The sequence below is a fragment of the Phocoena phocoena genome, chromosome 3 (assembly GCF_963924675.1).
Source record: "Phocoena phocoena chromosome 3, mPhoPho1.1, whole genome shotgun sequence".
Lineage (NCBI taxonomy): Eukaryota > Metazoa > Chordata > Mammalia > Artiodactyla > Phocoenidae > Phocoena > Phocoena phocoena.
The window spans coordinates 118,054,803-118,071,810 of NC_089221.1; the positions used below are offsets into that span (position 1 = coordinate 118,054,803).

Sequence of the window (17,008 nt, forward strand, 5' to 3'; positions counted from 1 at the left end):
GAACAGAGGAAGAACAGAGGTGTGCACGGTGCACAGCGAGCAGGGCAGTTAAGGACACCAGAGGGAACCAGTCTGGCATAGGAAGGGCTCATCTCTCCTACCCAGGTCCCACCACATTGAGATATTTTATTGAAATGCATATGGTATGGGTAACAAGTGGCCTCCCTGTGGTCCAGGAGGGACCTCTTCCCCCAGAGATGGGTCAGGCCAAACACCCCAATGGGGCAGACAGTCTCCCAAGTGGTAAAAGGGAGCCAAGTTAGGGAAGGCCTCCCATGCCAAGGCATAAGAGATGGTGTGAGATGAGGCTGGGGAACCCATAGGATTAAGGATCATGTTGGATGCCTGGCATGTTCTGGTTCCTCTCAGATTTCTCTTCATTGGCCTCCTCCTCTGAAGACAGACTCCTCTTTTCCGCAATTAATCTTTTAACTCCCACCATCCACTGACTGACCTCAGTCACATGGTCAACCATGAGTGAGCGGTGGATGTCATCTGCTGCATCCCACTGGTGGCTTGAAAGCTCTGAGGAGAGAGAGGGGCTGAGCAAGAAACCTGGAGCAAAAAACATAGCTGCAACTCCTCCCCTCCCAACCAGTCAAAATCTCAGCACTTAGTCCAACTTGGACAACCATGGCAGGATGAGGGACTTAGGCTATACCAAGGGACCCAGCCACACCTTGTACCAGCAGAGCCATCCTCTTCTTTACAGGCATTGACAGCTTCCCTCCAGCCCACTGTTCCTGCAGCAGAGCCAGGCGTCGGCTGATGTCATCACATACCTGCTTCTGAGAGACAGAAGCCCCCTCCAAGTCAGTGCTGCCAGCCCAACAGGGGCAGGGAAAGGAGCACCACATAGGAAGCACCTGCTTTGTCTGGCCCAGGAACTTTACACTCTAATCTTAGAGTTATGGTTCTTTATGCAAAGATTAGAGGCCCCACTAAGAATCTGATGAAATCTATGGATCTCCTCTCAAGAAAAATGCATTATGGCTAGAATTTTTAAATTTCTGGAGTTTCTCATATGCTCAGAAATTAATTCTATAGTGCTGCTTTACAAATAAGGAAACTAAGGACCAAAGAGGTGAAGATCACTCGGCTACTTTTTTTTTTTATAAACTTATTTATTTATTTTTGGCTGCATCGGGTCTTCGTTGCCGTGCACGGGCTTCTCATTGTGGTGGCTTCTCTTGTTGCGGAGCACAGGCTCTAGAGCGCAGGCTCAGTAGTTGTGGTGCACGGGCTTAGTTGCTCTGCAGCATGTGGGATCTTCCCGGACCAGGGCTTGAACCCATGTCCCCTGCATTGGCAGGCGGATTCTTAACCACTTGTATCATCAGGGAAGCCCCTCTGCTACTTTCCTTTAAGACTCCTCAGATCCCTTGCCTCCAGAGAACTTAGGAAACATTATCAATAAAAAAAGGGGTTGTTGTTGTTGGGGTTTTTTTCCCCTCCCTAAGCATAATATCAGCAGGGTCTATTCTCAATGGCCTAGAGGTACGTAAATCAGGCTGTTAGTGTCACTAATGGGAGTTGAATTCAATTCTTGTTCCTATAAGCCTCTTCTGAGGCTTGTGAACCCTCCTAAATTCTGTGTTCATTTTTCTAGGAAGTCCTTAGCAAATTCTGAAGGGGTTCATAACTCAGAAAGGATTAAGAGCCATTGCTCATAGGGTCAGAGGGTCTACCTTTGAGAGTCATACCTGCATCTGGCTGTTGATGGGAGCTTTCACACTTACCTTTGTGTGGCCACGGCAGTCCTCCAATGCCCGTTCCAAAGGTCTCAGTACATCTTCCAGCAGAATCTCAGACTCAACGACTGGGAAATTTGTGGGCTCCATGCTGGAGGGAGGACAACTCCCCACAAATGGGGGTCTGGAAGCCTTACTTGACAGAGGTGGAGGCCCCATTGGGGGGGCCCCAGGAGATGTCTCTGAGGTGGGGACTGAAAAGGTAAAGCAAGATCAAGCAAACATGGCTTAAATAGGTACAAAGAAATAAAATGGATGATGTGATAAAGAGGAATAGTAGAGGGACCTACCTAGCCTGAGTGTTCAAGGAAGGCCTTATAAGGTGATATCTAAGTTTATCCCAGCTCACACACTATGTGACATATGGCAAATTACCTTTAACCTCTGAGCTCGGGTTCCTCTTCTGTAAAATGGGGATATTATAGGAATAGTACTTATTTCACAGGGTTGCAATGATAATTAAGTAAGAATATAGGTACAGCTGCTACATTAGTGTGTAGCAAAAAGTGCTCACAAAGTTAAGAACCTGGATGAGATAGATGCAGCCATAAAGAGTTGAAGGAACTATGTACTAGGGCAGAGGTTAAGGGAAGGGCCCAAGAGGTGGAAAAAGTCCTGACTTGTTCAAGGAACAGAAACAAGGCCTATGTGGCTGGAAATGATTAACACTGAAGAAAGTAGTATGAGCTTTCACTGGAGAGGTAAGCAGGGGTCCAGACCCTGCAGGGCTTTGGAGGAGTTTAATCTTGAGCCATTACTCCATTAGTGGTAACAGGAAGCCACTGCAGGTTTATAAAAGCAGGGACTGATATCACTAAACTTGTTTTTTATGACGTTCACTCTGTATGGTCTGTGAAAAGTTGATGAGAATAGGTAGAGGAGGGCAGGTTAACAATAGTCCAGGAAAGAGAATGCTGGCATGGACTAGAGTGAAAGAGTAGATGAGGGGAAATGGAGTGGTCTGAGATATATTTAGGAGGAGGTAGAACAGATCTTGATGGAACAGGGGGTGAAGGAGAGAGAAGCCAAGGATGACTCTTGGTTTCTGACTTTAATGATGGGATGGTGGAATCACTATGGAAAATGAGAAAACTGGAGGAGAAAATTCAAAAATTACTTTTAGGTATCAACATCCGCATGGATGATAATTCATCTAATTTGGTGTGTCAATTTGACCTTCTCACCTCCAATAACCATTTTTTCTACCCTACCTCAGCCTCCCATCCCCCTCTGCCTTGTTCTCAGCAACAATGACCACCCCTCATACCCTTCCAGCTCAGCTGCTCAGATTTTTGAGGTGCAATAACTCACTCCCTTTAAATTCATAGCTGCGGATTTTAAAAGGCATCCAACATTGCCTGGAAATCATATACTTTGCCTCATTTTTCCACTCTTCAGAACAACTATTTTCACATCTTATCTCCTCTAAACTTTTCTACCTTCTTTTATTTTCCTTTCCCTGCTGTCTCTGTACTTCTGACCCTACCTCATATTTCACTGAGAAAATAAAGGTCATTGAACAGGAACACTCTCATCTTCTCACCACCAGTTCTACTAACCCACTTGCATCTGTGGCTGCTTTCCTTCCTCCTCTAATAGATGAAAGGTTCCTGTTCCTATCAGAGGCTATCTCTCCAGCTGTACTCTGCATCCCCTCCTCTCTTGCCTTCTCTAGGCTTCCCTCCTGCAGTTATCCCTTTTCTCCTGTGCCATCAGTTCTCCCTCTCTACTAAAACATCCCATCAGCATACAGAACCATCCCTTACCTCACGCTGCATCCTCAGGCACTGCCCTATTTCTCATCTCTGCTTTATAGGAGAATTTCTTCAGTGAGCTGACTACAGTTACTCTCTCTACTTTTCACCTTCTCTCCTCAGCCCATTCCTGCTGGGTTTCTGCTCTCATCACTCCTGACTGCTTTTGTTAGGGTCAGTAGTGATGGCTATGTTTGTCAAATAAAGTAGTACCTTTTCTTCATTTTATTTAACCTCTCAGCAGCATTCATCAGGGTTGAATCAAGATTTTAATCTCTCCCAGAGTAAATTTTACTTTTCTTCTTACTTCTTTTACTCTTTCTCAGTCTCATTTGCTAATTCCTTCCCTGTTCAACCTTGAAATGCTAGAGCACCTTAGGGCTCTGTCTTGGATCCTCTTTAGGCCTCTATCCACACACTCTCTTTATTCAAGCCCATGACATCAAATACCATCCATGTGACAGTGACACATTTCTGTAATTCTGGCCTAGACCTCTCCCCAGAGTAGCAGCCCAAATTTAACATGGCCAAGACAGAAAGCTTGCTTTTTTCCTCACCCACCAAAACCCAGTTATCCCATATCAATGAACAACACCATCCAGTTCCTCAAGTGAAAAAATGTATGTTACATTGCTTCTTCCTTCACCTCACCTACTATACCTACTCATTCCTGACTTTCTCCATAACATATGCTATATTCATCCAATTTCTACCACCTCTAGTACTCCCACCCTTGTCCAAATCATCATTACATCTTACCTACGTTAGCAAAATAGCCTCTGAATTTGTCTTTCCACTTCTTCCCTAAAATCTATTTTCCACACAGTAGACACAGTAATCTTTTTAAAGATATAAGTCAGTGTTTCTCAACCTGGGGAGATTTCGCCCCCAGGACAAGTGTCTGGAGACACTTTTGGCTATCACAACTGGGTGGGTGCTACTGACATCTAGTGAGTAGAGGCCAGGGATGCTGCAGACATCTTACAATGTATGGGACAGTCTCTCACAAAAAAGAATTATCTGGCCCAAAATGCCATTAGTGCTAAGGTTAAGAAACTCTGATTTATATTATAACTCTGCAATGTTACGGGTGTGGATAAGAGAGGAGTGAAAAGAGCTGAATCTGAGCTCCCTTTTCAGGGCCACAGATGCACCTATTGGCACGGGAAATGCTCAGGGGGAAAGGATGCCCTCCTCTACTTTAAATTTTTCAATGGCTTCCACTTTACGTAGATTAAAATACAAACTCCTTATCCTGGTTTACAAAAACCCACTGTGATCTGGCCCCCTGCCTACTTCTCAGTTCTTAATCTCTATCCCTAGCCCACTGTGCTCTAGTCATCAGATATTCCTTCAGTCTCTGAATTTGCCAATCTTATCTCAGGGCTCCTGCAGTAGCTCTTTCCAATGCCCTGAATACTCTTGCACCTGATCTTTGTGTGGCTAGCTTTTAATCATTCAGATTTCAGCTTAAGTGTCAGCCCCTCGGATACCTTAGTTACCCAGTCACTCTCACATCACCCTGTTTTATTTCTCTGCAAAGCCCTTACCACCATTTCATCTATCTCCAAAGCGATAGTGTGGACTCCAAGAAAACAAAACTTTTTGTCTTGTTCACTGCTGTTTAGTTTGCCTTCAAACACAGTAGATGCTCAGTAGATGATACTGATTAAGTGAATAACACGTTAAGTCTGAGATGCTTATCATACAGCCAAGTGACGAGGAAGAACAGACAAATGGGTATACCACGATGGGGTTCTGAGAAAAGATCCAGGTTGGAAATAGGATTTGAAAATAATTTGGGAATTAAAAACTATATTAAAAACCGTAGGTCTGGATGAGATCACCTAGGGCGAAAGCCCAGATATTCCTTTGAGACCAACGTACCAATTATTTACCTAGGCAACAGGTAAGGAGCTCGGAAAAGGGCCAGAACTGGGCCCTTCTGGGGCTCCAACCTCTCTCCTCAGGAAGTCCTCAGAGAGCAAAAAAGGCCCATGGTACAAGCTTATTCCTGGCACCGCCCATTCTCTACGGGTCACGGCGCACAGGGCCCCCACGCACCTCTGGGGGATCCATCCTGGGGAGCGGCGACCCTCTTGGTGAGCGGCGTGCGCTTGGGTCCGCCAGCCTGGGTCTGCAGCCCGTATGAGAATTGCGGCGGATCGTTCCAGCCGCGCTCCTTGTTGCCTGCGAAGGTGAGAGGACGTGTGAAGCGAGCCTGGGGGCGGCAGAGGGTCCGCACCCCGCGCGGTAACCGCCCCCAGCCTGGACCGGCGGTAGACCCAGCGCCCCAGCCCACCCGCCGCGCTCACCCGGTTTCACGTACAGCCCCGCCATCTCCACTTCCGCACGGCCAGCGGGGCATCACGTCACTTCCGGGGCGGCCGCACCCGAGCCGGCTGGGGCACGCCCCCGGCAGGGCCGGTTGCCTGGAGCCCTCCCGGTTGGACAGTTCAGAAACGCTGGGAATCGTCGTCGAGGCCCTGCTCCAACTCCCTAAGGAACTCTAAATCTACTCCAGCTAATAATGCACGGGGCCCTAACTACATGGTACCAAGTGGGGCTTTTTTCCAGGAGGTGGCGCTCTAGGAGCCCAAGTGGGTTCCCTCGCTCCAAATCTCACAGTTGCTCTCAGGAGCAAGTTTAAACCACCAGAAGCTCATGCCCCACACATGCCCCCACTATGATCTAGCCAGGTGGACTTCCAGAACCTCTGTCCACTTCCCTGAACGTTTACACTCTCTCGGCTGGAATGTATTTATTAGGAAGCCTAGCACACTTAAAGTACCTCAGACCAGGTACTTCAGGTGTCTCAACTGAGCTCCCACAACCTTCTGAGATTTCCTAGTTGTACTATATATTATCTTCAGTGCTGTTTATTTGACTCTTGTTTGACAGTCTCAGAAGGTGGAACTCCTATTTTATTATACCTCCAGTGCCGACCTTAGTGCCTAGTGCCTATATATTCATAAAAATATATTTCTTAAATGAAGTCATTTTTCCAACACTCCCATGCCCTTATGTGACTACCTGCAGCCACCGACACCAAGCACAGATGCAGACACTCATCTCATACAGGTTGTTAACTCCCAACCCAGCCCCAGGCCCAATATACTCACATCCAGTGAGGTCACTGAGGGATTTTTATTTGTACCGATTTTGCTATAAAGTGTTGCTGAGGTAGAGCCAACTGTCCAGGGCTGGACAGGGGCAAGGAACACAGGGACCCAGGGAGAGGAGAGCCCGGGGCCTAGGCTGTGGTACAGGACCTCTCAATCATCCATATAAACAATAAATTGGGCAATAAATAGAGGGTGGGCAAGGGTCAGTGGGGAAAGCAGAGAAGGCTTCAAGGGGCGAGAGGCTGCAGGTCCCTGGGGAATGAAGGGGTACAGAGTCGGGCATGGACCCAGAACCTCCTTCCCCAGTCCTCCCCGATTAATTTAGGGCATGTGGAGCAGAGAGGGTTTCAGCCGGAAGGCATCAAGAAAAGAGAAGATGCCCCGCTTTCGAGGGGCTGCCCCTGCACCCCCAACCCCTCCTTTGAGCAGGGGGAGGGGCAGGGGACCTCCAGGGGAGTCCACAGAGCTGGTCCGCTTGAGCCGCAGGCGGGCACGGGCCTGGGCACCCCAGGCCTTGCCTCGAGCCGCAGAGGCCACAAGACACTTCTGGTACTGAACCTAGGGAGAAGGGGAATGTGAGGATCCACTTCCTTTCTGCCCCGGACCCCCTGAAAGCTTCTGCAGGACAGGGACCCGGCGGCCAAGGCTTCAGTAGGAAATGAAGCTGGTAGTCTGCCACATTTGGAGCGCCTACAGCATTCACAGGTAGCTCAATAACAAACGCCTAAAACTTCACATTCACTGAGCATTTAAGGAGAGCTTGACACTGTGTTAAATTCTTTATATATATAATCTAATCGATCTAGTTATTTATCGGGTGTTATAATCACCATTTTGCAAATGAGGAAGTGAGAGTCAGAGAGAATACATGACTTGCCCAAGGTCACATAATCAGAAATTGATAGAATTGGAATTTAAAACTAGTTCTGATTGCACGGCCTGTGCTCTTATCCATACCTACCACTATGCTAACTCTCCTCCATCTCTCATTGCAGTGGACTGGACCCTGGCAAAGTGGACTCCCTAGTCAAAGGGATGTTCTACAACCCAGTCCCAATGCAACTGCTCTGCTCCTCTCTCATTTGAACTCAACAGGGTTCTAAATGGTCTTCTTACTTCTCTTGTGTCTTCCAAATCTTCTACCCATACTATAGCTTTAGTGATCTTCAAAATTCACAAACTTGACTTCACTGTCCTGCTTAAAATCTTTCAACGGCTCAAAGTGCCTCAAGATAAAACAAATTCATCACCCTACCCTGTAAGTTCTTCCACGACCTGGATTCTGCCATTCTTTCTGCCCCTATCTCTCACTCCATCTCCCCCTGCACTCCAGATACACTAGATACTTTCACATACTCTAATCCACTGACATCCCTCTCACCTTCACAGCTGGGGTTCCCTGTACTTGGCACATGTCCTGTCCCATTCCCCTTCACCTGGATAACTTCCCTCCTTGGACCTTCAACTCTCAGTTTTCTATCACCTCTTTCAGGTAGCCTTCTTGAACCTCCAAAGGGGCCATATCCTCCATCATCCTGTGGTGTACAACTTCTTTCTGGCCTGTCTCTGCTCTAACCTAAGTGTTCTGTGAAGGCAAAGGCTATGCCCTCTAAACCACTGAATTCCCAGGGTCCAGTATGGTTGAGTTCCGGCAAGCACTCTTATTTGAGTGAATAAGTGAACTGAACTGAGTGCAAGTGTCCCATACTCAAATGCCCACAGATAACCAGAAAACAATTTAAATGAGAGAAAACAGGAAAGACAATGCTCACCCTTCAAGGCACAGCCCTTACACAATTCCAGCTAAATGCTGAAATGTATACGTGTGGACCCAAGTGCCAGAGCTTCTGATATTTTACAAAAAACACAAATGGCAATTATTATGTGAAATGTCCTGGCCTTTAAATATTGGCAACTAATTAAAGCCTATTAAAAACAGCATGAGGGTCAAATAAAATACTGCTGAACCACAGTCAGCCCTGGCATGGCTAGTTTGTGATCTCTGGAGAGGTTGCCAATCCTGAACCCCAGTCACCTGTACAGAGCAGCTGCAGGGCAATCCCACCCACCCATTCCCACCCCTAACTCACCATGCAAGCAGCCTGCACAGCTTCGGAGAGTCCCCCTGCATGGGGCTGGCACCAGAAGGCCGCACACTGGAAGCTCTGACGGCCCAGGTCGGCAATGAGGCCAAAGGTGTGTGGGTCACGACCAACACCAATAAAGGTCACGAGGCGCACAGGGCACTGCCACAGTGGCTCCTCCTCTGCACCAGCCTCTGCCTGCCCAAATCAGGCCTAGTCACTAGGGGGCCAGGTACTAGCTGGACCCACTGAGCACTTCCAGTAGCAAGCAATAACCCCTTGGCATCCTCACCCACCCCTCCCCACCCCCAACTTCACCTTCTTCTGGCTGGTACCTGAATGGGATGTGCAGTCATGAGAGAGTCAGATATGCTGAGCATGGCAGGGACCCAGGCGTCCCGGTCCCCATGGGTGGTGAGGGTACCAATGGCCGCGTTCATCACGTCCATGCCTGGGGGGGGACAAGCCCACCATGGTGTCTCCCAGGCGTAAAGAAGGATCTGCAGGGAGTGTCTAGGCCCCTCTCACTGACTTAGGATTCAGAGAGATGGGAACAGAATAGCTGCAGCCAGGTTTAGACTCCTGAGTTGAGAAGGGTGGTACATCCCAGGCTATAGAGGGCCATGGGAGCCCTCTTAGAAATCATGATAGATCCTCCCTTTCCCACCTTGCTCTTCTCTTATGCAGCCCACCCCCTCCAGCCCACTCAGTCCTCACCCATGGCTTTGGTGACTGGCAGCGTCCCCATGTACAGTGCCTCGTACTTCTGAGCAGCCTGGCTCACCGCATCCAGTAGCTCCACTGAAATATATACACCAAGTTGGCCTGGGTACTCTCAGTGACCCCTTTCTCCACGCTTCTAAGGGAACTGGAACTAGCAGGAAAAAGGCCATGGATGTTCCTCCAATATAGAGTTTGGGATCCCTGGGACAAGGACACCTCAGAAGTTCTCTATCTCCAGAGAAGTACTAAATAACCAGAACTCCCTTCCCATCTTTCACCAAAGTAGCCTGTTGGTGCAGTGCAGCCCTTCCCTCTCCATACCTTGTCGAGGCAGGTCTTCAGGGGAGATGGGGTCTAGTGAGCAGCAAGGGGAATCACCACTGACCCCTACTCGCTCTGACAAGATCTGAAACACAATGCAGCCAGCATGAGGTGTAGGGAGGGGGAAGTGAGGTAAGGGAGCCAATACCACCCTAACCCAACCACCTTAGCAGCTTCAGACCCAGCTCCATACCCACATTCCCTGCCCCACTCTGGCCCTTACCTGGGCACAGAGCCCGTGTAGGGCACTGGCAATGGCCTTGGCAGGGACGTCACAGCGAAACACATGGCACTTGAGCATACAGCTGTCTTTGTCACCCGCCACAAAAGCGAAGTCCCTGGCAGGGTCAGAGATGGGGCTAGGGCAGGGCCAGGGATGGAGCTGGGGTAGAGGCTAGGTAGGGACAGGGGCCTGTAGTGCCTGCAGGAGGCTGGAAAGTCAGGGTTATGGCAGGGATGGAACAAGGAGATCAGGGCTGGGGCTCTAGGCACCTGGCTGTCACTCACCTGTCACTGTTCCAGAAGCATGTGGGAGCACAGGAGAGAATCAGCCCAGCCTCTCAGGCTCTCCCCCATCCGTCCCTGCTAAGCTGGGCCCACCCTCCCCAACCAGGGCTGGACCAGGCAGGGGAGGCAGAGCTTGGGTACATGTCAGAGGACCTGTGTCCAGGGGTTCAAGTACAGGGGGTCAGCATCAGCGGGGATCACAGCCTGCCGGGGGGAGGGAGGAGCAACTCTCACTTCGAGGGATGTAGGGGTCCTCACCGGCCCTTGGAGCTGCCCACACCCCATACACGAATGTGCACCAGAGGCTGGCGGTGGATCAGACTGTGGTCCAGGGGATTCACCAGGCTCATCACATCCTTCTTCAGGATCATCAGCATGTTCTGGCCCTGCCAAGGAGAGGTCAGCCCGGAGCTCAGATGAAGGTGGTTGCCATAAGGAACAGGCAATTCAGGGACAACCACCTCTGCTGGATGCTGGGCTGAACCCCTTAAAGGGCCAGCCAGCTTACCTCGCCCCAGGTACCATCCGGGGGCTGGCTCTGGCTACGAGTCTGGGCCAGCTGCTGGATGCAGTTATTGACTGCAATACTGCTCTTCCCTGGTACCAGGTCCTCTTCAGGTACTTCTACCCAGCCCAGAGAGCGGACTGCGAAGCACTGACGGGTTGAGGAAAAGGACAGGAGGACCCTGAGTAAGTAGAGGTGAAGTAGGGTGGGAGGTGCCACAGGCTCCACATATATAAACCCTCTGAGACCTCCCTTCAGCCTTGATTACCTCTGCTCAGCCCAGTCTCACCCCTGACCTTTCCCTTGGGACCCTCCCCAATGCCCTGGACTGGCCCTCAGGCCCAAATCACTACCTTAGCCCCTGGCTCCATTCTCTGGATGTAGGATTCTTCACCATACCAGGACAGAGAATTACTGGAATAGAGCAGAGCTCGTAAGAGGACCACAATTCCTACAGAAGGGACAATGGTGAGGACCAGACTACTCGATGGGCACAAGATGTGGGATAAGACCCAGAATATAGTGTCCCAAATATAAAGTCAGAGTGAGACAAGCCCAGGACATATTACATAAATGTAACATAAAGCATGGCTTAGAATTTGAGGGAAAATTCAACACACAGGACACAGAATAAAACAAACATGGAACAGGGTCCAAAATCTGGACCAGCGCCCCAAATCAGGACAAGAAGACCCTAGAACACAGGATAGGAACCTCCGTGGACAGAACCTAGGGTAGTGACCAAGGCCTAGAACATGAGAGGTCAGGACCCAGAATACATAAAACATGTAACAAAAAACAGCTTGGAACAAGGAACGAAACTCAAAACACTGGGAGAGTCAACAATATGGGACAGAGCCAAGAACACATAACAAAACCCTAAACATGGAACACAGTCCAGAACCTGTGCTGGAAAGCGTACTGTGGGTCCAGCTGCATCTTTGAGTGCCATGGAACCCCAAGCCTTTCATTTTTGCCTGGCCTATCCCTGTTACCTCCGGTCCAGTGAGCTCTCCAGGCTGGAGAAGGATCTCCCCTTGGGGGGCCGAAGTCCCCAAATTCCCTCCGTCTTCTGTAGAGAGGGGGCTAGGTCAGTGTGGCAGTAGGCTTAGATCCACACATGAGCTCAGGCCCCCTCTTCACACGCCACCTACCGTGCCTGGGTCCTCTGCATCTCCTGACTCCCAGGTTGGGCGCTGCCACTGGGTGCTACCGCTGGGTACATGCCAATAATAAGTACCTGCAGCATCGCGGATCTTCCTCCAGCCAGGGGGCAAACCTGGCTCCCCCTCCAGACTCTGGTCCCCCCACAAGTCATCTACAGGAACGTGGGATTGGAGAAGGAAGGCATATATGTGCGCTCAGAATAACACTTTGTCATAACCCTTCCTCCAACCCAAAAGGCACAATTTAGCGCTGAAGGTTCAGCCTGAGGGTCCAGGCTTCCAACCTTGGATACTGCAGTGCAAAGATCGCGGTTCATTTGTTCCCTGGTCCTCACTCCGAGACGTACGCCCCTCCCTGTCTTTGAGGCTGGGGTAGCCTTTCGCGCTCCCTCGTCCCCCCTCAGCTCCCGATCCTCCCATCGGGACCCTCTGTGCACACCATCGCAGTTGACCAGAATGATGGCCAGCATGTAATCCTTGCCCAGCATAGCCCTGGTCGCGTCCCCAGCTCGCCTCCGGAGCTGCTGCGCCTACAAGCCCAGCCTCTGCGCTGGAATCGGCCTGGCCAGCTGGCGCCGCACAAATACGGGGCGGGGCAGGGGCCGGGTCCTGGGGCGGGAAAGGACCCGCCTGAGCAGCGCCTCCTGTCGAAAGGTGGCGCGTGAAAACAGCCGTCCTGATCCCCCAGTTACCGCGCGTTGGCGTGCGAAGGTCTGGAGGAGGAGCAAGGTCCGCGGCGCGCACGCTGACATCATAGCTCAATTGTGAGCTCAACAAGCGGCGGAAGATCCGCCAGGCGAACTTGCGCGGAGCGCACACGCGCACGAGTGAGATCACGGCGTTTAGGTAGTCTTACGCGCGCGCACACGCAGCCTGGGTCGCAAAGGGAGAGGTCACGTGGGAGTATCTGCGAAAAGAAGACCTTCAGGAAAGCGCCTCCACCCGTTCCGGAAATGCCCCGGAAGTGCCTGCGCCCTCAGTAAAGATGGCAGTAGCATTTGCCAGGAGGGAGGCGGTGCTGCGCCTGCGCAACAAGCTCGCCAGGGAAGATGGCGGATGACAAGGTGAGCGAACTGGAACGTTGTCTGCAGTGCGGGGTGGGCTTCACACCTTTTTAGTCCTGGGGAGAGACGACAGATGGCGGGGCTCCTGGGTGGGGGGGTGCCCCTTGTTTCTCCTCGGAGCGGACTTTTACTCCTGTCGACTGCCTCAATAATGGGAAGTGGAGTGGCGGAGCATTGCGCAAGGCAAGCAGAACCGGGAATCCCCCAGGTGTCACCCCAACCCCCAACCCCGGACCATGATGATCCTTAGTTACTTGCAGACAGTTCTCACTCTTCTCTATTCTCTAGCCACCGAAATTTCCCTTCCAGAGACAGGAAGTTTCCAACAACACAGACACACCCGCATTCGAACACATTCCTTGGGCACACTAATTTCGTCGTTATGTGCGACCAAAATCCTGAATTCATTTACCCACACCCTTGCAGACAGCCACGTTCCCTCCCCCCGCACCAAACCCCAGCTCATCCAGTCACACATTCAGTTTGGGATGGGTTTGGGGAGGAAGAGGGAGAAGCCTAGGTAGAAATCAGGTTTACCCCCAAATTGTCCAAGGAACTACCTCACCGTTAGTCTGGAAGTTCAGCACCAACCACACATTTACTAAGTACTTGGAGTCCCTGTGTTAGGCCTCGGGACACCAAGATAGACTTTCAGGTAGCTTCCTACTCACTAGCGCTTGCCGGATAAACCTAGGTCCCCCAGCTGCCCCTCTTGTCTTCTCTATACACCGTTTACTGTATAAAATTCCTGTAAGAGTTGCTGTAAGTTACCGATGCAGATCCCATCGGTCACCCCCTCCCAGGCCCCCGTGTGAATTCTTTACTTTTCTATGCCTTTCTTGCTTTACCACTATCATCTCAAGAAGGTTTTATAGGAAGGGGTTTCTTAGGCTCACTGCCTCCTGCCCCCAGCCTCTGATAGACTTGAGCAGGGGATGGGGCTGGGTCAACCTTCTGGAGCCAACCTCTCTTTTGTCCTAGGATTCTCTGCCCAAGCTTAAGGACCTGGCATTTCTCAAGAACCAGCTGGAGCGCCTGCAGCAACGTGTGGAAGACGAAGTCAACAGTGGTGTAGACCAGGTAAAGGTGCACCTGCCCCCTGCCTCCCGCTTAGGCTTCATTGGCCAATATGCTTTTGAGTGGGTGGTAGAGATTTATTCAGCAAATGGTTGGTTATTGAGGGCCTATTCTCTGTGTCACCAAGGAAAGTTTCCCTGAGAAAATGGCCTTTGAACTGGGATCTTAAGTAGGGGTTAACTGGGTGAAGGGGGGAGGAGGGAACATTCCCAGCAGATGGAACAGCAGAGGCAAAGCCCTTGTGGTCCGAGGTAGCATGATGAACATGTGAGGTGAAAACAGTTCAGTTTGGCTGCAGTAGTGGGGTAGCATGCTAGGATATGAGACTGGAGAAGCAAGCAGGAGTCAGATTCCTCAGAGACATCTCTCTCAGTGGGATTCTGTGGTTAGAGCCTTCTAACCTCAGGGTTCTGACATTGTGTGATCATGACTCCTAGGTTCTTTTTCTGCCCAGGACCTTGAAAAAATCTTTGGTGAGCATACTACGGTTTTCCAGAGTAAGGAGGAGCAGGTAGTGGAACATGCTAAGCCCAGCTTGAGTAGCTCCTGGGCAGAGAAGGGGAGAGCCTGGCTGAATTTTCTCCTGCATTTTCCTCCACAGGATGGCTCGCTCTTGTCCTCTCCATTCCTCAAGGGCTTCCTGGCTGGCTATGTGGTGGCCAAACTGAGGGCGTCAGCAGTATTAGGCTTTGCCGTGGGCACCTGCACTGGCATATATGCAGCTCAGGCGTATGCTGTGCCCAATGTGGAGAAGACATTGAGGGACTATCTTCAATCACTGCGCAAGGGGCCCGACTAGCTCTGGATCCCATGGGGGAGGCAGGATGAGCAGCTGGGGCCTGCAGGTGGAGGCCTTTCAACCACAGATGCCATATCTGGCCTCCCCGGCTTTCACCCATTTGCTGTCTCCAGCTTTCCTGCCGCCTTCCTGCAGAGGCTGGACAGTGGCTCATCAGCCAGCACCCTGGACTCCTCGCCTCCATAACCCCATGGCATTGGCCCCAAGACAGTGGCTTCTAGAACTACCAGCCCCTTCCTCTTCTAGCCCTTACTGTGGAGTATGCAGCTGACTCTTGATTCTCAGTATTCTCTCTGGTGATGTACCAAGGTTCCTCTCCCCTCGGAGCCAGCTCCATAACTTGATTTTCCCCGAACGTGTCACAATCCCCACTGACCCCCCTTGCTAGCTACACAGGCCACCCAGGGTCTAGTTTGGGCATGAGTGTAGAGGACGGGGGTGTGCCAGGCCTGGGCCATCCCAGGCAGGCCCGCTGGACCCTGATGCTACTCCTGTCCACTGCCATGTACGGAGCCCATGCCCCATTGCTGGCACTGTGCCACGTGGATGGCCGTGTGCCCTTCCGACCGTCTTCGGCTGTATTGCTGACTGAACTGACCAAGCTGCTGCTGTGCGCCTTCTCCCTCCTGGTGGGCTGGCAAGCATGGCCCCAGCAAACCCCACCCTGGCGCCAGGCTGCCCCGTTCGCACTATCAGCCCTGCTCTACGGCGCCAGCAACAACCTGGTGATCTACCTTCAACGTTACATGGACCCCAGCACCTACCAGGTGCTGAGCAATCTCAAGATTGGAAGCACAGCCCTGTTCTACTGCCTCTGCCTCCGACACCGCCTCTCTGCACGCCAGGGCTTAGCACTGCTGCTGCTCATGGCAGCAGGAGCCTGCTATGCAGCTGGTGGCCTGCAGGATCCTGGGAACACCCTTCCTGGGCCCCCTTCTGCAGCTGCTGCAGGCCCCATGCCCCTGCATATCAGTCCACTGGGACTGCTGCTTCTCATCCTGTACTGCCTCATCTCAGGCTTGTCTTCCGTGTACACAGAGCTGCTCATGAAGCGACAGCGGCTGCCCCTGGCACTTCAGAACCTCTTCCTCTACACTTTTGGTGTGCTCCTGAACCTAGGTCTGCATGCAGGTGGCGGCCCCGGCCCAGGGCTCCTGGAGGGTTTCTCAGGATGGGCAGCACTTGTAGTGCTGAGCCAGGCACTAAATGGGCTGCTCATGTCAGCTGTCATGAAGCACGGCAGCAGCATCACACGCCTCTTCGTTGTGTCCTGCTCGCTAGTGGTCAACGCTGTGCTCTCAGCAGCCCTGCTGCAGCTTCAGCTCACAGCTGCCTTCTTCCTGGCCACGCTGCTCATTGGCCTGGCTGTGCGCCTGTACTATGGCAGTCGCTAGCCCCTCACCACCTCCACCCTGATTCCTGACCTGTAGATTGGGCGCCACCATCGGAGCCACCTCCCAGTGCTGACCCCTCCCCTCAGCAGCCCTGTAACAAGTGCCTTGCGAGAAAAGCTGGGGAAGTGCGAGCAGCCATGTCAGTTCCTGGAGGTAGGTGGATGGAGGGTTGAGCCTGGGAGACCTGAAGCCTGGGTTTGGTTAAGGAAACTCTTACACGCCCAGAAGTTCTTCCTGACTAAGGAATTAGGGGAGCATCAGTTCATGGGCCTGAGAAATGATACCGTGCCTGATGGGAGGAGGTGCCCTGCCTCAACCTGCATGAATGCAGTTTCTTCAAGTGGGGTGTGGGCAGCAGTTGGCTTTCCTTGCCTACTGTGGTCACCCCAGCAGACCCACTGCCCCCAGGCCTGGTGCTGGCTGCTCCAGCCCAGCCATGGTGCATGACTCCCCCATAACATGCTCACCCCCCACTGTCATGTAGGAAAGCCCAGTTGCCGCAGATTATACGCCCATCACCCAGGCCTCTGCCATGCTCCCCTAGCTGCAGCAGCACCTGGAAATAATGCCCCCACTCTCTCCTTATCCCGCCTTTGTTCTGGAAACCTCAGAGAGGACTGGGGTTTGACTCATCTCAGGATGTTGTCCCTGGGCCCTGGCTTAAGCCTACACTCCTGACCTCTCTGCTCACTCTAAGGGCTCTCTCATAGCCCACTGTCCCCTCTATAGCTTCTAGGA

General features: G+C 51.7%; 4 protein-coding genes across 7 annotated transcripts; 2 read left to right on the plus strand and 2 right to left on the minus strand.

Annotated features, from left to right (window-relative positions):
• Positions 1-112: 112 nt before the first annotated feature.
• SRA1 (steroid receptor RNA activator 1) lies at positions 113-5,875 on the minus strand. The gene is made up of 5 exons (XM_065874794.1): positions 5,821-5,875; positions 5,570-5,695; positions 1,740-1,945; positions 680-788; positions 113-525 (listed from the first exon to the last, which is right to left on the minus strand). The coding sequence occupies exons 1-5, from the start codon at positions 5,843-5,845 to the stop codon at positions 326-328; spliced, it is 666 nt and encodes a 221-aa protein (XP_065730866.1). The 5' UTR covers positions 5,846-5,875; the 3' UTR covers positions 113-325.
• Positions 5,876-6,951: 1,076 nt separating this feature from the next.
• Positions 6,952-12,424, minus strand: APBB3 (amyloid beta precursor protein binding family B member 3). Of its 4 annotated transcripts, none has more exons than XM_065873483.1 (13): positions 12,376-12,424; positions 11,925-12,088; positions 11,766-11,842; positions 11,124-11,184; positions 10,774-10,920; positions 10,524-10,651; positions 10,266-10,271; positions 9,982-10,096; positions 9,759-9,843; positions 9,432-9,515; positions 9,050-9,165; positions 8,721-8,912; positions 6,952-7,188 (listed from the first exon to the last, which is right to left on the minus strand). In XM_065873483.1, exons 1-13 carry the CDS (start codon positions 12,422-12,424, stop codon positions 6,952-6,954), a joined length of 1,461 nt encoding a protein of 486 aa, XP_065729555.1. The 4 variants fall into 4 exon arrangements, with proteins under 4 accessions (XP_065729555.1, XP_065729553.1, XP_065729557.1 ...); XM_065873481.1 differs by having other exon boundaries at positions 9,982-10,117; XM_065873485.1 differs by lacking the exon at positions 10,266-10,271.
• A 561-nt stretch (positions 12,425-12,985) lies between these two features.
• LOC136121661 (SLC35A4 upstream open reading frame protein) lies at positions 12,986-14,876 on the plus strand. Its single transcript, XM_065875570.1, has 3 exons — positions 12,986-13,000; positions 13,982-14,080; positions 14,679-14,876. Exons 1-3 carry the CDS (start codon positions 12,986-12,988, stop codon positions 14,874-14,876), a joined length of 312 nt encoding a protein of 103 aa, XP_065731642.1.
• A 198-nt stretch (positions 14,877-15,074) lies between these two features.
• Positions 15,075-16,310, plus strand: SLC35A4 (solute carrier family 35 member A4). Its single transcript, XM_065874987.1, has one exon. The coding sequence runs from the start codon at positions 15,296-15,298 to the stop codon at positions 16,268-16,270; it is 975 nt and encodes a 324-aa protein (XP_065731059.1). The 5' UTR covers positions 15,075-15,295; the 3' UTR covers positions 16,271-16,310.
• Positions 16,311-17,008: the final 698 nt, after the last annotated feature.